Source organism: Aspergillus pseudodeflectus, assembly GCF_044049435.1.
Source record: "Aspergillus pseudodeflectus strain CBS 756.74 chromosome Unknown BJX68scaffold_10, whole genome shotgun sequence".
Taxonomy (NCBI): Eukaryota; Fungi; Ascomycota; class Eurotiomycetes; order Eurotiales; family Aspergillaceae; genus Aspergillus; species Aspergillus pseudodeflectus.
Genome location: NW_027263786.1, coordinates 166,983 through 185,776, shown reverse-complemented (window position 1 = coordinate 185,776; position 18,794 = coordinate 166,983). Strand labels below are relative to the sequence as shown.

The window sequence follows — 18,794 nt, the reverse complement described above, 5'->3', positions numbered from 1 at the left end:
GAGGTGGTGGAGAGAAATTCCCAATACAGGAAAAGTCCCAAAAAAAAAAGAGCGAGAGACTCGGGAGAGTTGAAAAACTACGCCAAACACATTGCTTTCGAGGAGGCAATTTCACCTTTTCCTGCCCTTGTATCCTTTCATTTACTTGGGATCTATTCCATCTTCGACCTGCTCGCCTCTTTACAGTCTCTGTCTCCGAGACTTAAACAAACCGTTCCCCGCATATCAGAGCACCGTTTGTCAAAATGAGCGAAACCGACAACTCTGCCGCTATCACCAGCAGCGCTGACCGCATGGTTGGCATGGACCATGCTGAAGTGCGCTACTTTACAAGGTATGTGTTGGACACTTTTACCTTTTATTTATTGTTCTGAGGTTAACCATAATTATAGTTATGATCATCATGGTGAGAGTCTTTGGAAATCACCTGTTTGCTGCTCCAATTGCTAATTATCAACCCCGCCTAGGAATCCATGAGGAGATGCTTGTACGTACAACTTGGAGTCAACGGCGAAATTGTCTTTGAGCTAACCTTGCGCTATTATAGAAAGACGATGTCCGAACTCGCTCATACCGCGATTCTATCTACCAGAACCGCCACATCTTCAAGGATAAGGTTGTTCTCGATGTCGGCTGCGGAACGGGTATTCTCAGCATGTATGTTTTGCCCTTGGGTATCTACATCTTTCCTCATCTGACATTTTTGCGTCCGAAGGTTTGCCGCGAAGGCTGGCGCCAAACACGTAATTGGAGTCGACATGTCCTCGATCATCGAAAAAGCCCGTGAGATTGTTGCCGCCAATGGACTTTCGAGCAAGATCACCCTTCTTCAAGGAAAAATGGAGGAGGTAGTTCTCCCGTTCCCCAAGGTTGATATCATCATTTCCGAGTGGATGGGCTATTTCCTTCTCTATGAGAGCATGCTGGACACTGTTCTCTACGCCCGCGACCGGTATCTTGTTCCCGGAGGCAAGATATTCCCCGACAAGGCTACCATGTACGTGGCCGCGATCGAAGATGGAGAGTACAAGGATGATAAGATTGGATGTAAGAAGCACTCTACCAGCTCGCTACCTAAGCGATAGCCCTGATCTCGTCTCTAACTACCAATAGTCTGGGACAATGTGTACGGATTCGACTACAGTCCCATGAAAGAGATCGCCCTCACCGAACCTCTCGTTGATACCGTTGAGCTCAAGGCTCTCGTTACTGATCCATGCCCAATTATCACCTTTGACCTATACACTGTGACCAAGGAAGATCTGGCTTTCGAGGTCCCGTACTCGCTCACTGTCAAGCGCAGCGACTTCATCCATGCAGTGATTGCGTGGTTTGATATTGAGTTCGGTGCATGCCACAAACCCATCACTTTCTCCACTGGACCCCACGCAAAGTACACTCACTGGAAGCAGACTGTGTTCTACCTCCGTGACGTCCTGACCGTTGAAGAGGAAGAGACTGTGTCTGGTGTGCTAGTCAACAGGCCGAATGACAAGAACAAGCGAGACCTTGATATCAACCTTTCATACAAGCTTGAGACGCTCGACCAGACTCGCACTGCCGAAGGTAGCTGCTACTACAGGATGTAAGAAAGCCAGGAAACGAGCCAAGTCCGTTTGAATACTAATGTCTGCAGGTGTTAATCTCTGATCCTTATTTCATCCACGGCACATAATCGTATTAGCATGCCAGTCCAAAGGGATATTGACGTGCGGGGAGCATAGCATAGATGGTACTTATGGTCTGGATATTGGGTTGTTGCTGATATTTTTCTTTGCACGATTCTGCTTTCTTTCGGGTTGTCGTTATTACTTGCTTGGCGTTGTTTCTGGACGGCATGGGAATGGCATCATTGTTCGGCGTGAACGGAGAAAATTTTCCCAGAAGAGACGATTATGCAGCTCCTCGAATTTGGTCAGGTAGATACCCCGAGTCGACGCTCAGTCTAGCCACCTCCGACGTTCTCATCATGTTTTTGGACTGCTTCGTTATGCATTTATACACATAAGCCATTCATATTGGTGACTTATGATCTCATACAGTCAAAGTGGTCCCATACTAGTATAGGTGTTACGACGTAGTGCTACTCTAGGTACTACTTCGCACACTACATAGTACTAGAAGTATAACGAAAACACGTGATGGCTGTCCTTCTGCACAGTGCGGGGTCGCTAGCGCTAAGTATGTTGTTCTCCGCGTTAATGATCCCTCGGCTCGTTGAGGATCGGAGGATCGTCAACACCACGGAAGACAACGTACCACAACAAGCAATTGCTTTTATCCCTCCAACAATCTTCTCTTGGTATGATTAGGGGACCTCTGCGCTGGACCTTCGGGTCTCAAAGCCTAGCTAGGTTTGAACTGATCTCTATTTTGATACTCACTATCGGCTAACCAATGTAGTTCCTTTGGGCAGAAGGGCCTAACGATCCCGTCTGTCCAGACTGGATCGCCTCGTACCTCGCGTAGTCGGAGACTTCCCCTTCAATATCTGCGGAAAAGCTCATCGCTCAGTGCTACAGCATACAGTCGGACTGTTCAACTACCAAGGCCAGATGGGAAATCATCACCTGCCTTGTAAGTTCTTCAAAACGATCAACGCATACTTCCTTGCTGGCTAATTCTCTAAGTGGTAAACTGTGGCTAAGGTGAGACGCGGCTCCCAGTATTTTGAACCTCGAATATGCCTAACTGAGCGCGTTTACCCATGGAAGGGACAATTGCCAATGCTCAAAATGTATCCATCCAGATACAAAACAACGAATGGTTCAGTCTTTTTCGGTATACTTTTTCCTGGACACTGCTTTAAGCCTTGCCAGATGCTGACGAATATTGTATTCAATGACTAGATCCCGCGAGATATCGACATTGTGGATGCCGTGGTCTACCAAGAGCAGGCCATCAATGTGGAATGTAGGACTTCATATCCGGTCTAACAATGAAAGCTAAACGTTCTCGCAGGGTCTGATGGGCATGTTAGCTGCTATCCTTTCTCCTTCCTAGACAGACGCATGCGGAATATACCCCCTCGCAACCCAGCAAAGCTAGGAGATATTCAATGGCGGTACGAACAGGAAGACTTCCCGTAGCAGATTTACCACTGAGCTCGACATTAGACCTTTCGAAACATGCACACCGGGACAAGAACAGTATCCAACAGTTTCCTACTCTGCAGTCATGGCCAACGATAAAGCAGTACTGGAATGGCTTGAAAACATTGTAAGTCCTGTTCTTGTGCTTTGGATGATTCTACTCACTAACATTCATGTAGTACAGATGGGGATTTTGTTTTGTCAAAGACACGCCTGTTGACCCGCAGGCTACGGAGGCCCTCTTGAACCGGATAGCTTTCATCAGGACCACTCATTATGGTAGAAACGGATTTAGCCTCTGAATGATTGATACGACTACTGACACACCATATAGGTGGTTTCTGGGACTTCACGGCCGACTTGGCTTTTAAAGATACCGCATACACCAACGAGTTTCTCGGAGCGCACACAGATAATACATACTTCACGGACCCAGCGCGATTACAGTTATTTCACCTACTGTCACATGAGAACGGAGATGGCGGTGCTAGTCTGCTTGTTGATGGCTTTCGGGCAGCCAAGATTCTCGCAGAGGAGAATCCGGGTCATGCTAAAACACTAAGGAGACTCAGGCAACCAGCTCATGCAAGTGGCAATGAAGACCATTGCATAACGCCTCAGCAACATTATCCAGTCTTTGATAGGCATATCGGCATGCCACTCCTGTTTCAGATTCGCTGGAACAATTATGATCGGTCCATCAAATGGGATTGGTCTGTTGACGAACAGTACGAGTGGTACGACGCAGCAAGGCACTTTGACGAAATTCTCCGTCGGCCCGACATGGAAATTTGGACTCAGCTGGAACCGGGAACAGCATTAAGTGTGTTGCTTCATTCTCCAAGTTGCAAAGTGCTAGGCTGATGATCGATGCTAGTCTTCGACAATTTTAGAATGCTCCACGGCCGTTCCGCATTCACCGGGAAAAGAAGGATGTGCGGTGGCTATAGTGAGTTATACCCCCTACTGTATCTGCGACTTGCATTGCATTGCATTTTCGAAACGGCTTATGAAGGCCTTCTTATTTGCTGGACGCCTATACTGATTCAGTGTTGCGCAGTCAATAATGATGACTTCCTTTCTCGGTATCGTCTCCTCAAATTTGGGCGAGAACACGTTTTGAATAACCTTGGGAATGTCAAGCGCAGTGCGCCAAATCCCTTTTTTTATATTTGAGGCGGCTCTGCAGTCACTCATGTGAGGCCTTGGAGGTCCTGGTTTGACACATGACCCGTTATAGTGAGGAATACGCTTCATTGGATGTTACAGAGATAGATGCGCCTGGCCTATGCATTCAACTTCCGGTATGCATTTTGAATAGCCTGTATATAATGAAAACTCAAGTTCTCGATCCACGCTCAAGTGCTACTCCAAGAAAAGACTCTTGTTACGTTGTATGGCAGTCAGTCAGCTAGAGTAGATTTGTAATAGTCACGTGATGTAGGCAGGACAGCTGACGTTGTTTGGCTGCCGGCCGGAGCTCAGAGCATTCATCGACGCTTCCACCCAGCTCTCTTCATACACCACCTTCCCCAAGTCTTTATCCTCTAATCTAGTCTCCCTCACAACATCTACGCTCTATTGACCTAAATACCTTCCGGCCCGCAGACTTTACCTTCGATCATGTCGACTTTGGAGGATCTCGACGACCTCGAGCGTGAGGAGAGAGACAAGAAGCAGCAGGGTGATGGCGGCGACGGCAAGCAGCCCGGCGACGGCGATGCTGAGATGAAAGATGCCGATGCAAAGAAGAAGGATGAGGAGGAGGAGCTTCTAGATGAAGAGATCCTTAGTTCAAGCACAGCGGACATTGTGAAGCGGCGGCGAATGCTGGAGAACGAGCTCCGTATAATGAAAAGCGAATACCAGCGGTTGACGCATGAGCAAAATACGATGAGGGAGAAGGTCAAGGACAATCAGGAGAAGATTGAGAATAACAGGTAAGCTTTTGATTCGTGTGCTGCAGTTCTTCTCATGGCGATCCGGCGGCGTTGGAGCTCACCGTCCGACACGCGCTTGTTATTTGAATTCACAAGTGTGCTTAAACTAACTTGTAACTTAATAGACAACTGCCATACCTTGTCGGGAATGTTGTCGAGCTATTGGATCTAGACGTCGAAGCCGAAGCTGCTGAGGAGGGCGCCAACATCGATTTGGATGCTACGCGAGTAGGCAAATCCGCTGTCATCAAAACATCGACCCGCCAGACCATCTATCTCCCCCTGATCGGCTTGGTAGACCATGAGAAGCTCAAACCCGGTGATCTCATTGGTGTTAACAAGGACTCATATCTCATCCTCGATACCCTACCGGCTGAATATGACAACCGTGTGAAAGCCATGGAGGTTGATGAAAAGCCCACAGAAAAGTACACAGACATTGGTGGCTTGGATAAGCAGATTGAGGAAATTGTCGAAGCTATTGTATGGCCGATGAAGGAAGCCGACAGGTTTAAGAAGATCGGCATCAAGGCACCGAAAGGTATAATATGAAGTCTCTTTAGTTCTGAGCTTTCTGGCTGACCGTTTGTGTTCCTAGGTGCTCTGATGTACGGACCCCCCGGTACAGGAAAGACCCTTCTCGCTCGAGCCTGTGCGGCAGAGACAAACGCTACCTTCCTGAAGCTCGCTGGTCCCCAGCTCGTGCAAATGTTCATCGGTGACGGAGCCAAGCTTGTCCGGGATTGCTTCGCGCTCGCCAAGGAAAAAGCCCCCTCAATCATCTTCATCGACGAACTCGACGCCGTGGGTACCAAGCGTTTCGATTCCGAAAAGTCCGGTGACCGTGAAGTGCAACGAACCATGCTGGAACTCCTCAACCAGCTGGACGGTTTCGCCTCCGACGACCGCATCAAGGTCCTCGCTGCCACCAACCGTGTCGACGTCCTCGACCCTGCCCTCCTCCGTTCCGGACGTCTCGACCGCAAGATTGAGTTCCCCCTCCCCAACGAAGAAGCCCGAGCCAACATCCTCCAAATCCACTCTCGCAAGATGGCCGTCGAGGACTCGGTCAACTGGGCCGAGTTGGCGCGCAGCACGGACGAGTTTGGCGGTGCCCAGCTAAAGGCCGTCTGCGTTGAAGCTGGTATGATTGCGCTCCGGAAAGGAATGAGCAAGGTCGGACACGAAAACTACGTCGATGCCATTGCTGAAGTCCAGGCCAAGAAGAAGGATACGAACATGGGTATCTATGTCTAAAACTCGCTGTGGTACTCCGCTTGTTTTAGTTTAGATTTCTTCCTCTTGGTCTTACCCAGATATGTATCTACGTACCTATAGCTCATTATAATCAGCGTATCAACGGTATCTACCATCATAGTCTTTCAGTCCGTTCCTCTAGGCAAAGCGTACGCCAGCCAGCGCTCCATGATTGGCACCACGAGTCTATGCTAGGATCATGAGATCAGAGGGTGATACTAACTGGTATCAAGAACTGTCATTTATATGATCCATGGATTCAATAACTTATGCATTATACAGTAACCAAATCAAAGATCGAAGAGGAAATGTGAAAATATATGCACGTCCCCAGGTCCCTTTTGCTCACTGTACAATGCGAACAACCAATGTAATACCCCGTGTGCACAGCATGTATGTAGTCCCCTCATACCCAAGCCAAGCCAAGCCGATGGTCCAAAAGCAATTCCGCCGAGACGCCAGAACAGAAGTGGGAATACTGCAGCGATAGTAGGAATTAATTGGGAAGAGGTAAGAGGAGGTTTCGAGAATGGAAGATGTACAATTAAGCAGGAAGCAGGTAAGGATGGATAAAATGTTGTTGGACCAATATGTTCTTTCTCTCGAATGATATGGTAAGAATATAATGCAGGGTATCAAGTATGCGGGGGTATTGCACGTTCAAAGTAAGAAGATAATAGATGATGTTGGAAGTAGCAGTCACTCCCATTTCATCGAGATAGGGCGGAAGTGATAACAGATCCAGCCTGAGTTGCAGGGTAGAAGAAGGAATATATAAGTCAAGTTCGTTGCAGTTTCGGCGTGCATGCATGCATGCATATCGAGTGTGGTGTACATCACCCAAGAAATGGTAAAGCAATGATATAGGCAAGTCATCTCAGACGAGAGCCAATAGCTTAGAGGAGTCTCTTGACGTCGTAAAGTTCGAAATTCACAGGACGTTCTCGCTCCATATGAAACCACCAGTCCCGGCCGGCCTTGTGGCTGTAATTCCAGGAGCCTGTGCAAACGTCCTTATCCCATGGCAGTGCTGCGGTAGGCGACATGGTCATGCTCATCGGTGTAAGCGGCGTGCTAGGTGTCGTTGGGCTCGTGGCCAAAGTTGAGCGACCTCCAATGCTACCCCAGCCGAACCGCGGGGTTGACGTTGATGCAGGGGACGGTGGCTCTTCAATGGTTGGACTCATAAGACTCTTGCTGCCGAAGCAATTTACTCCAACCCCGGCAGCGAATGTCAAAGACTGATTGGCCGTTAAGACATGGTTCCAACTGACCAAACCACCGTCAGCTTCCTGTCCGGCGATATCTGGGCGAAGTATGAAACGCGGTATCGAAATGTCCTTTTCGTTAGTCTTGGCACCAATTCGGCCCATGTATGAGGGCATTCGGAACTCGAAAACAGTCACAGGGCCTTCGTGGTCCTCCGGTACTGGATTCTTGCTTGGTCGGTCAAGTGGTGTCTCCCAGAACCCACTCTCATCCATTTCCATGTCAGCTTCGTCGTCAGACCCTTCCAGGGCGTTGTCTGGTACGTAAGAATCCGAGTGATCAGTGACCAAAACTGGCATTCCATTCTCGGTGTCCCTTGCAGCCATGTCAATAAACGTCTGTGCCCGTATGCGTGCCGAAGTCAAATTGTTCCCTGCAGGTAACGCCATTGGCCTGGTTGGAATGGATCCGTGCGAGCTTCGGGGAAGACTGTATCGATCCGGTTGTAACAATGCTTGTCCCCGGGGAATTGGCTGACAAACGGCTTGCAGAGCGCCTGGGGGTTCAATATCCGATGGTGCCCGCAGGGCATCAAGACGTGGGAAACCACCAGCAAGAATGCTCTGGGCAAGATGCGAATTGGGCGTCTCCACATGTTGGAGAGGTCTGATGAAAGGTGCAAAGTCGAGCCTGGTGAGGGCGGTGGTCGGGTTTGGGCTTGCAACATCCCAGTGCATAAATTTAAGACTAGATGATGCGAGAAGCGGTTGAAATACGATGCCATCCGTGTTCAGCGTCGGGCATTTGGTCGTTTGGACAATCTTGAACCTCTCCAGGTTCCGCAGGGATGCCAAGATCTTTGAGATCACAAGGAGAGATTCAATGTTCGGTTCGATCAAAACCAGAGATTCGAGGGTATGTGATTCCAGGCGCGAAGTGTACTGTGTTAGACCCACATCAGTGACACCCGGGAGGTTCTCTAGCCGGAGTGTCTGCAGAGGCGGAAGGCATAAGAGTGCACTATCGGCAAAGGCATCCGCATCGAAATTCGAAACACACAGGTTGCGCAATGATGGCAGAAGATTCATCATGCGCAGGAATATACTCGGCTCAAGGGCACTTTGGTTGAAGCCATAGAGCATCAAGGTTTCCAGGTTCGTCCATGAAGCATGATAATCCAGGAACTCAAACATCTGCAGGGGCCCAAGACTACCAGGACACGAGGTGCTGCGTGGGGAAGCTTCGGATGTCTCCGTTGCTTCGCATAGAATCCATGTGTGTTCCTTTAGCTTCCGCCGGGTGGATAATGCATGCGTCAGGCGGTCGAATTCGTGGTTGAAAGGGATTGTTAGGCCCAGTAATCGTTCCAGGTTTGGGCATACCATAACGACCGATGCGACTAGATCTCGGTACTCTTGCCATTGAGCAGTATGTTTACCCGTTGTGAAAAGTAGATCTACCTGCGGGACGCGGAGTTCGAGGACGAGGTTCGCCAGCAATTTCCGTTCGCGAAGAGTTCGTCTTAACAGCTTCAATCGACTCCCCCTTTTCAGTCGGTATTTCTTCAACTGGGCGGGGGAATCACTTCCAACTATATGAATATGGTTATAACTGAGGATGGGTACAATGGTCAGCCTAGTGTTCTATACTTCGTTGACAAGCACAAATACGCAGTGACCCAAGTATAAAGCAAGTAAAGCAATCCCACTCACAGTTGAGCCCGAACTGCCTTCTCCCATGGGCGACATGTAAGGGAGAGGGCATGCAGGTCGCGTTGGAAGCATGTCGTACATCCTGATTGGTTGGGACCAGTATGCAGATAATGCAGCTGGTCAAGGATATTATCATAGACTTCCTGAGGGACCCTTTTGAGTACAGATTCCAAGATCTTGTCCAATGAGGCGGCGGAGTCGCATGTGCGATATGAGGCTGAGGACGTAGGGGAGGAGGAGATAGGGACCGTCGAGACGCTATAGTTGGTTTTGAAGGAGGAAAGGGAGGATGATCGTGAAGGGATCGACTGCACTGAGCCTCCGTATCCCGAATCCGTGTACACATGCATAGCTTGCGTTTGATGTGGTATCGTTTTATAGGGCACAGAAGCACTTTCGGGCCTACTGGCGACAGCAGTCATAGCAAGCTCCGACTGAGCATTGGATGATCAAGTAGGTTCGAGCGAGGGGAGGAGCTGCGGGCAAGGGGCCCCTTGGGGAGAACCGGCGGAGGGGAAGGAGCAGCCGCGTTTGATGTCTGGGAGCACCGAAAGAAGATCCACTCTGAAACGGAAGCGATTGAAGATCCAAAGCTGTCGATAGTTGCTGATGTATGGTGGGGGTTGAGTAGGAGAGACAGTTGAAGCAACAAAAACAATCCTGAGAACTGTCTACAAGAGAAGGAGAGATCGTGAATTCAATCGGAAGGCAAGGAGAAGGAAAAGTCAAAATGAAAATAGATTAAAGCATAACCATCAGAAAAGAAGCACAGGGCTATTTTAGGAAATATGCCCAGGGTACTAAATTTCACGGGAAAGGGAGCAGGCTAAGCGCTGCGATTCCTGTCTTCTTGAGTTGAGGAGTGCCGCCTCGCGAATAAACACTCGAGAATCAACAGCAAGGCTCTTTTTTAACCAGAAGGGCTCAGGTATCAGGCTCTTACAGATTCGCCATCTCTCAATTGAGGAAAGGAGAAGGAGCTAGGATGGATTGGCACGGCACCCGAGGGCTGATCGTCTCCACATAAAGGAATGGAGCGGAGCTCTTGACTTCTGACTTCTTTCAACCCCCATGCAGCATGCAGGAACATCTCAACCAGCTCGTGCTTGACTGATGCCGGGGCTGTGGGCTGTGGAGGGAGGTAAGCCGGAGAATAATTAACATCATGGTTGCCCTTCGCTGATGCCAGATGGTTCCAAGCGGACGGACTTGAGAACCGAGATCAGGGGTAGATATAGAGCGGAATACGCGAAAGACTTGCATAGACTTTCATGATTGTCAAAGGAGACTCAAGAGCCATCAACACTAAATCGTTAGTGTAAGTTAGTTTCCCTGGAGAAGTGATTGGCAACAACCCAAACAAGTAAAGATGAGAGCGAGTGCATGCTGTATCTCATCTGCAGGCTGACCGCTGCAAGGTCCGAGAGCTCTGGATGAGCCTTTTCACGAAGTTCGTAAACATGGGCCCAATCACTTCTTAGCGTGGAGTCTAAGGGCGGGCTGGACACGAGACTCCAGCAGGGATGGTGAGGTTCAAGCGATGGGAGAGGTTGAGAACAAAGGAATGCACAATTGACACCTAAGAAACAGGGCACCGACGTTAGTACTATCCAGGTAGGTGGCCCGCACTACCTAAGAACTCCAGTTGACCTAGGTGGGTTTGGTGCAGGTGGTCTCCAGCTCGAGTCTTGAGTCATCATTCTTCCCTTGGATGGGGCGCTTGGAAGATGGCCACATTGGCCAGAGGCCCAGAGCAGACGAAGAAGAACCCCTTTCTTGGACGCGTTGACTCGAATTTTTGCTTTTCGGTTTGCGCTTTTTTGCTTTTTCCATCAAAGCTGAGATCGAAATTGTCCAGAACCCTCGCTCAGCCCATTCTCTTCGTCATCGTCCTGAATGTTTGTTGACAAGGCGCTAATTGACGACTTGCTGCCGAAGCTGGCCGCTGAAGTTGAACAGAATCGAATTTTTTCGCAAAGCCAATAGGACAACAGAGAGCAATTTTCAACCCTGAGCAGTTTGAACATGGAACTCACCTAAAAAGATCGTGATAAGTCTTGGCTCCAGTCTAACCGCCGGTTCGTGACATCGCGCAGTTCCATTGGCTCAAGTGCTCCAGTTTGTTAAATTAAATGTCAACCTCGACTGGGGCAACTGAGAAACATTTCACAGACATGCATACGTCAGACCACTCAGGTTCCAGAGAATTTTTGAAGAGATTGAGAGCTTCTAGTTCTGATGGCACGGCCTGGCGGGCGGACGGTATTCTTTCGAACCAGCCCTCTTGACAACTTAAGCTGTCAAGATTGATGTATTATTTTCACAGCTGTGTCCACTCTTCTTCAAGCGTCTTGGGGCGTACGCTAGATGGATAGTACTCCGTACATCTTCCGTACACTGACCATTTTCTGGAACCGTCTAATGCTGCTCATCATTTAAATCAACGAGGCAACCCCTTGAACCCAGAGCTAACGCTCGATCGTCCCTCAACACCCACCCTCACGTTAACGCCCTGCTCGGTGGCGCAGGGCGTCGGCATCGCCCGCACGTTGGTTGTTGCCCTGAGAGGCTGAGCCAGAGAATACGACGCATCCCACGATTTCGCTCGCCCCTTCTGCCCCTGCCCATGATCCATGGAGTGAAGGCTCGGCTCTGTGCTGACGCCTCTACGAAGTACGGTCTATACTGAAGGAAGTAAATGTTTGAAAGAGCAAGTTCTGTAGTTCACTAGGTATTGTAGCCTACCACGCAAAGGTAAAAGAGCTGGTCAAACTACCTCCTGCGCCAGTGCTGCCATACAAACGCCACTGCATCGACCATATGCCGCCACAACCTTCTGTCTTGTCCTATCCAGATATGCAATCCCTTCTGCGCCAGAAATGATGACTCAATCAAAACGCATCAGGTCCTGTGTCAAAAAGCACCAGGGAACAGGCGGAATAAAAGGGCATACAAGCCAGTAGGGAATAGAAATCAATGGTGGGGATATCACAGACAGTCAAAAGTGTGAGAAGAGCAAAAAGGCAGAGAAATGGGTAACTAGGCAATATGCATCATCAAAAAAAAATTCGCCTAGAAATGAGACTGATGGAAGGTAAGAGTATGAACTCTATTCATACCATGATATGGATGAGAGCAGGGAGCAAGCAAGGGGAAACAAAGAAGCCATTACTCCCATCTGCTGTAAGAGAAATGAATAGTGATGAAGAAGATAGAGCATAAATCTTCTGGGGTATGTTAAAGATGAGGACAAAATGGAAACCCATGATCTTTGAGTCCCGGTCATCGAGAAGAGCATATACAAAGCAAAAAGAGAACACGATATATGCAGACATCGCAACTCCACTATCATGCATCAAAGCCATAATCACATGTCAAAATTGTCGTCAACATTAAAGATCTCGCCCCCATCCCCAGTCTTCTGAACACCGGTCATGCGGTGATCCACAGAGTTTCCGGGCCGGTGGGATCGACCCCAGGGTTCAGTATCCTCGTCCATATGATCCCCTGTATCATTCTTGAAATGGTGATCAATCGAGCTCTCATTGACAAACGTAAACCCTTTGAAGTTGGCCTGCATGCCTGGGGACAAGGGTGTTGATGCAGCCATAAACCCATTGGCAAGGGCGGCAGCCCGATCGTTCAACGAGCTACTGTTGTCAAGGGCGTTGGTAAACTCCGGGTCGAAGTTGGAGGTGTCGGTGTCGGACTTGAGTTTCGGTTTGAAAGGTGGAATCACTTCTTTTCGGCTCAGCGCTTCCCAGTCAATATCGTGGAAGAAGGGGTGCGCCATGAGCTCTTTCGCATCACCTTTTGCTCCGAGGCGGTGTTTAGGATTCCGGTTGAGCAGGCCTTTGACAAAGTTCCTTCCCTCCGTACTCAGAGCGTCACGAGGGAACCGAACTTTGCCAAAAGCGATGTTTTTGTACATCTGCTGTGTATCTTCCGCATAGAACGGACTCCAGCCACAGCACATCTCAAATACGAGCACGCCCAGCGACCAGAAGTCCACCATCTTAGTATACCCTTGCTCGTCAAGCAGGACCTCTGGAGCAAGATACTCGGTAGTTCCGCAGAAAGTATTCGTCGTATCATTCTGAGTGAGATTCGCCTTTGACAAACCAAAGTCGCAAAGCGCAATATGGCCGTTGGCATCAAGCAAAATGTTCTCCGGTTTGAGGTCACGATACACAATGTCATGGTCATGCAGGTGCTGCAGTGCCAATATCAACTCTGCAATGTAGAACTTGGCGCGAGGCTCTTGGAAGCGTCCTTCTTTCTGAAGATGCCAGAAAAGTTCACCGCCGGACATGTAATCCGTAACCAGGTAAAGATCTGTGGGAGTCTGGAAGGAAAATTTGAGCCCAACGATGAACGGCGAGGCTGCCATGGCTGTCCGGACCAGAATATTACGCTCTCCCAACGTGTGTGCGACCTCCTTCTTCTGGATGATCACTTTCTTAGACAAGACCTTCATGGCGTAAATGCGTCGCGTGTCCTTCTTCTTCACCTGATAGACTTGTCCAAATGTCCCTTTTCCGATGAGCTTCAGGATTTGGAAATCGTTGGGCCCGACTTGTTTCTTATCTGTCTTCTCAAACCGCATCTCCATGTGAATCTCTCCAGAGACCGGGGAATCTCCTGCAGCGCGGGCCGCTAACGGGAACCAGCCTTCAAGACGACTGTTGTCTTCTTTGAGATTCACACAGAGCCTGACGTGGCCCATGAAAGCCTCGGAGTTGTTGCGGTCGTATACCGAAACATCGACTTCGGACTGATCTCCAAAAACATCACTAAAGATAATTAGCTGCTGACACCACTGAAATATTATCAAATATCAGACTTACAAGACAGCCTCGTGGTTCCAGTGCGGATCAGTCACGGGTGCTTGCCCTCTGTGCTCTGATGGGGGATCAAGTGCACTGTTGTGGCTGCTCTGTCGGCTTTTCATGGGAATAGCCATTGGTCGACCGGCATCAAGATCTAACTGGTCCCGGTGATTTTGCTCCTTCTGCTGCCGTTTTATGGACTCTTGCTCCTCGTCCTGAACGCTCTTTGAGATGCACTCGTTCCATTCAAAGACACAAACCACATAAGGATCGAATCCGGGTCGGAGTCCCTTGGCTTCTGATATTTTGACGTATAGTTTCCCTTTCATAGGTGCCAATGAAGGTCCTGTAGGCTGGGAAGAGGTATCCATCGGAGACGGGAAGACCTCGTTAAGCTTCCCCGCAATCTCGTCGGCGGATGTTGACATATCATCGGACGGCGTCTGAGTGGGATTCGATGAGCGGGGAGGAGGTGCGGGATGCTTCTTGTCGGGCTGGGAACCGTCGTCGGACATGGCTCGAGGTGTAAGGGGGGGCGTGTTCTTTAATTGCGAAGGATTTGACACGTTTCCAGTTAGCTTCGATAGATTCTCTGAAGACGTGGAAACATGCGGTTTCTCATGGTCGAGGAGGGGTGCTTCTGCCAAACAAAATGCTTCCGAAGTATGGGAGAGGGAAGGGTTGGAGAAATGAGAGGCAAGGACGGGATCATCAGAGACGCTCGACACGGGAAGTGAGGTATGACGACGTGTTTGAGGGACGGAGCAGGACATGCTTCCGGAGGGGGAGAGGTAATTCTTCAAGGTGGTGAAAATAGAGCCCATTCCCTTGTCTGGACTTGACAGCCCCGTTTCTGATTCTTCCGACTCTTTCTGTAACAGGGAGCATGCCGAGGAACATGGAGGGGTGGGAAGGGCCGTGGGAGGAATAGTCTCCAGCGAGGGGTCTTGGGCCTCCAGCTTTTTTTCCGGTAGAGCATTGGGGGAGCTGATCCGAGCCTCGTCATGCTCCATCATAACAAAGGATCCAGATGACGAGGATGAATGGCCAAGTAACTGCTCATCGCGTGCCCTATCTGAAAGCGCACGCGATTGCACATTGTCTGCGGAAGAGGAAGAAGGCTCGGAGAGGGAAAACCGTGTCTTGAGGGAGCGGAGCATGACAGCAGAAGAACTACCAACCTGGAAGTAACTGTGCATTATGGAAGGTAGACGTCTGTCGGCCGGGTCGGGCTGTGGGGTGGCAATTCCAGAAGGACTCGGGCTATTCGAACCAATTTGATCCTGTGTATCGTCTTCCTGCAAACCATTGCTGATAGAGGGGTTAGCGACACAGGATCCGTGACGGTTCGCTGACTTGATGGTGGGAGGAAGGGAATGCAGCGTGACGCCGACATGGCCAAACAATCAAGAAAGAGTGCGGACCAGATATGCGGCAGACATGCTCAGGTGCGAAGGAAAGTGGAGGGGTCGGAGAAGGTCGAAGCAAGGGTAAAAAGGTCAAGAGCAAGCAGGAAAACGATGGAGAAGCTTTAAATGAGAAAATTCGCTGCGGCTGCCTTTGGCAATCAATGCGACGGCAAACTCGGAGCAATCACTGCAACTCTCCAGCTCCGTTATCGCACGACCACCAAATCTCACACCCTTTCTCAAATTCTCTTCGCTTCTCTTTCAGTCCTATCTTCCTTCCCGCAATCCTTGCAAAGCTTGCCGAGGTGGACGAATGAACACAAAGCGATATTTGAACGACTCACTTCTGAGGGAGTGGCTGCTTCAACAAGTCCGCATTGTCTGAACCACTCTGAGCATCAGCCATTATTGTGATTCCATCCGACTCTAGTGCGTCCACCAAAGTCACTCCGGGATCCAAGATAGAGGTGAGAGGTGTGACTCGAGATTTGTCGGGGACTCGCGGAGGTGGGGGGTAGAAGACAAAAAGAAAAAAAAATGGATGGTGCGGAGACCCGACAAAAATCGCGGGTTTCAATCGAGGTCACCACGAAGAAAAAGAGTAAAGTGAAGAAAGAAGGACGTGAGTAAATGTCGGAGAATGAGGAGCGAAGGAAGTTTGCGGGAGAAATGGATCCGTTCGGGTTCGGAGAAGTGCGAGAGGAGGGGTTGACAACCTGGTGGGCTGGCACCGTTGGGCCTCGTGTTAATGACTCTGGTAACTCTGGTCCATGCGGACAAGAGGGGAAAACTGAAATGTACACATTGTGGTGGGAAAGTGGGGGTTTGAAGGGCAGATATCGGGGTGGGAGGAATTTACTTGGAGTTGGAGAAATCAAGCACCGTAAGGTTGAAGAAGGTACTCGAGTGAACTCTGAAGAAAGACTGTTCGGGAGAGGTCGAGGAAGGAAGCCCAGACACAATCAAGCGCAAGGCACGGAGCGGAGGAGGCAAACCGGGAACAGGAACACAGGAGAATCACAAAGAAGCCAGCCCCATCGACAGCAGAGGATCCAATGGGTGATTCAACCAAGAAGACAGATACAGAGGAGCAGACGAGCAATAAGAGACTCGAAAAGGCGAGGGGAGGGTGGCGTTAAAAGACCCAAAGCTGAAGTCGCGGTCGACATAAGCTGCCGCTGAAGCCGCGAATCATAAGAACAACTTGAACGGGCTGTGTAGTGCTGTAGTACTCCATATACTAGACGCTATCGGGCCTCAGCCTGGTGTCTCATCTATAGGTTTGTTCTCTCAGGTTCTTCTTACTCAGATACTGTGTGTCTCTTCAGCCCCTCTGGGATGAGGGGCTGTATCCGTCGCCTTTCACGCCTACAGTCGCCCTCTAAGGGGGATTGGAGGCGGGCACGTTTGAAGGGATCCACGGATGAGATAGATTTACGCCATGGAACACCCTAAGCAGTGGAGACTCGCTTGGTTTTGGGCAAATGAATACTTGGTTGAAGCCTTGAAGGAACCATAGAATCGCATAGATGAGACCAACCCCGAGCCAGATTGTTCAACACACCTTGTACAGAAACACACCCAGGACAAGGAGAAAGAGTCGGAGAAACAATTACCTAGTGATATTAGGTCAGAAGACGGCTTCTAGTATAGCATAAGTGTCAAGGCCGCAGGTCCGGTGCGAAGTGACAGCATCTGCTGCATGAATGTGACCAGATCAGACCTGACCTTGGCCGCGAACCATGCACAGAACAGCAAGCAGCAGTGCCACGCGCGGCGACTCGGAGAAGTCTAATTCTGTTCTAATTTTCTAGGGAATGAGGGGAAGGGTTGAGCCTTTGTGTACCTTCATCTCTGTGCTCCCTACAATCCTGCTCAGGCATCCTGTCATGTTACCTTCGAAGGTTCCTTTCGGTGATGCCGAGTCCGACAGATCGCTGAGGTTGCTCAGTATGAGTCGTCGACTCGATGCGACGCTTGAATTCGCCCTGTCTTATCTCGCATGTTGGGAGTTTTCCGCCACCTCCTCTTCCTGTCTGTCAAGCAAAGGCGGGGTATGGTCCACCGATACCATTGATGTTGCCATCGCAGAAGACCGCTCCGTGCAGCTAATCTCTCGATCTCGCGGGCACTTCTGAAACCGACTGCCTGATTGCAATGCAGCCTGCATGAGAGTTGCCTTATCCACTTCAACGCGGCCTTTTTCGCCCACTAATGCTTGCGTCCTGTGCTGTTGTTTCAGGGACGCCAACTCACATATGAACCATGAGTGGCTGGAACTCTTTACAGGCCAACCGCACGCGCGCAGGAAGAGGCGGGCTCAGCGCTTGCTTACTTCAAATGATGTGCAGCGCAGCCTTACCGCTCTTTTGGCGTGCTCTACTCCGAGTACAAAGGCTCTGATGTCTTTCGCAGTGCATATATCGGGGCGGGTCGAACCTCCGAGACAATTGCTCTAAAGACGAGAGCAGCCTTAGGCGGAATCTAACCCCGGTGTTTTTTAACTCCGGTGCTCTACTATATCCGGAGGAAGTTGTTATACCAGGCTGGGCGTAAAGCCGCATAGTTTGTACACAGCCTAATCAGGTGTTTCCGCACCACCATTGCACCATTGGCAGCTCTGTCTCCTGCATATCGCCTGCCAAGCTAGTAGCAGTCCCTGCGAGGTGGTTGCACCGCTCTCGGACATTCTGCGTCATCAAAAACTGGTTCGAGAACCCAGCGTTTCCTAATCAAGGTTATGGTTTTTACCCCTACACCGGAGTACCCTGGAGTGTACCATGACGGAACAATGATCCCTCGGTTGCCATTGAGCTGTTCTCCTCTTTTCACCTGTGGTTGTCGAGTGAGGGTCATGCACCTGAAAGCCACATGCCCTTGCACTGTTCAAGAAAGACAGGTACGTCATTCAACGCCAGTGTCGAGTCAAAGTTTTGAGTTCTTTTGTCAAACTTACCTTCATGAAGAACGTCGATGGAAGAAGTCTATTTCCTCAATCCCACGGTTTGTCTCTCAATCCTCGTGCCATTGAGGATCTAGCCCGCATTCTAGCCCGCGTTTTGAGCCACTTGCATAGCGGTGATGCTGAGCTTCCCTTTTGATGCTCAAAATATCGCGAGAATAGAGGTTCCTCGACATCGAGGCGTTGGCATGTGAACTGTTCTTGCAATACGTCACCGGCAAGCTCAAGGGACGCTCGAGCTCTGCGACGGAGTGGCCGTAGCTGCAGCTAATGATTACCGAGCCGAAACTAATGCTAAGAGATACCTCATTCGATCTAGTAGGATCTCGATATGCCGTTCTCACCCGAGTTGCAGCTTTAACTCTATTGCAATCTGCAGCGCCT

General features: G+C 49.9%; 5 protein-coding genes across 5 annotated transcripts; 3 read left to right on the top strand and 2 right to left on the bottom strand.

Moving 5' to 3' along the window:
- Nucleotides 1-53: 53 nt before the first annotated feature.
- Nucleotides 54-2,170, top strand: rmtA (protein-arginine omega-N methyltransferase HMT1). The gene is made up of 7 exons (XM_071039342.1): nt 54-334; nt 393-406; nt 468-487; nt 548-657; nt 716-1,047; nt 1,114-1,585; nt 1,637-2,170. Exons 1-7 carry the CDS (start codon nt 246-248, stop codon nt 1,641-1,643), a joined length of 1,044 nt encoding a protein of 347 aa, XP_070901735.1. The 5' UTR covers nt 54-245; the 3' UTR covers nt 1,644-2,170.
- Nucleotides 2,171-3,011: 841 nt separating this feature from the next.
- On the top strand, nt 3,012-6,289 carry BJX68DRAFT_253718 (P-loop containing nucleoside triphosphate hydrolase protein; the record flags this gene model as incomplete). The annotated part of the gene is made up of 9 exons (XM_071042759.1): nt 3,012-3,064; nt 3,117-3,219; nt 3,272-3,371; nt 3,427-3,915; nt 3,970-4,041; nt 4,153-4,229; nt 4,701-5,032; nt 5,158-5,573; nt 5,631-6,289. 9 exons carry the CDS (start codon nt 3,012-3,014, stop codon nt 6,287-6,289), a joined length of 2,301 nt encoding a protein of 766 aa, XP_070901734.1.
- Nucleotides 6,290-6,982: 693 nt separating this feature from the next.
- Nucleotides 6,983-9,952, bottom strand: BJX68DRAFT_21646 (uncharacterized protein). The gene is made up of 2 exons (XM_071037827.1): nt 9,211-9,952; nt 6,983-9,109 (listed from the first exon to the last, which is right to left on the bottom strand). The coding sequence occupies exons 1-2, from the start codon at nt 9,630-9,632 to the stop codon at nt 7,186-7,188; spliced, it is 2,346 nt and encodes a 781-aa protein (XP_070901733.1). The 5' UTR covers nt 9,633-9,952; the 3' UTR covers nt 6,983-7,185.
- Nucleotides 9,953-12,504: 2,552 nt separating this feature from the next.
- On the bottom strand, nt 12,505-15,353 carry schA (serine/threonine protein kinase SCH9). The gene is made up of 2 exons (XM_071037823.1): nt 14,058-15,353; nt 12,505-14,003 (listed from the first exon to the last, which is right to left on the bottom strand). The coding sequence occupies exons 1-2, from the start codon at nt 15,236-15,238 to the stop codon at nt 12,578-12,580; spliced, it is 2,607 nt and encodes an 868-aa protein (XP_070901732.1). The 5' UTR covers nt 15,239-15,353; the 3' UTR covers nt 12,505-12,577.
- Nucleotides 15,354-15,922: 569 nt separating this feature from the next.
- On the top strand, nt 15,923-16,691 carry BJX68DRAFT_21615 (uncharacterized protein). Its single transcript, XM_071037813.1, has one exon. The coding sequence runs from the start codon at nt 16,079-16,081 to the stop codon at nt 16,628-16,630; it is 552 nt and encodes a 183-aa protein (XP_070901731.1). The 5' UTR covers nt 15,923-16,078; the 3' UTR covers nt 16,631-16,691.
- The last annotated feature ends 2,103 nt before the right edge of the window (nt 16,692-18,794 follow it).

Excerpts from the sequence above, each read along its gene's own strand:
- rmtA (XM_071039342.1), top strand. The coding sequence starts at position 246 with ATGAGCGAAACCGACAACTCTGCCGCTATCACCAGCAGCGCTGACCGC. Across the intron at positions 658-715 it reads GGAACGGGTATTCTCAGCAT|GTTTGCCGCGAAGGCTGGCG; the intron begins GTATGTTTTGCC and ends TTGCGTCCGAAG. Across the intron at positions 1,048-1,113 it reads CAAGGATGATAAGATTGGAT|TCTGGGACAATGTGTACGGA; the intron begins GTAAGAAGCACT and ends AACTACCAATAG.
- BJX68DRAFT_21646 (XM_071037827.1), bottom strand. The coding sequence starts at position 9,632 with ATGACTGCTGTCGCCAGTAGGCCCGAAAGTGCTTCTGTGCCCTATAAA. Across the intron at positions 9,110-9,210 it reads AAGGCAGTTCGGGCTCAACT|TTATAACCATATTCATATAG; the intron begins GTGAGTGGGATT and ends ACCCATCCTCAG.
- schA (XM_071037823.1), bottom strand. The coding sequence starts at position 15,238 with ATGCACAGTTACTTCCAGGTTGGTAGTTCTTCTGCTGTCATGCTCCGC. Across the intron at positions 14,004-14,057 it reads TGGAACCACGAGGCTGTCTT|TGATGTTTTTGGAGATCAGT; the intron begins GTAAGTCTGATA and ends AATTATCTTTAG.
- BJX68DRAFT_21615 (XM_071037813.1), top strand. The coding sequence starts at position 16,079 with ATGTCGGAGAATGAGGAGCGAAGGAAGTTTGCGGGAGAAATGGATCCG.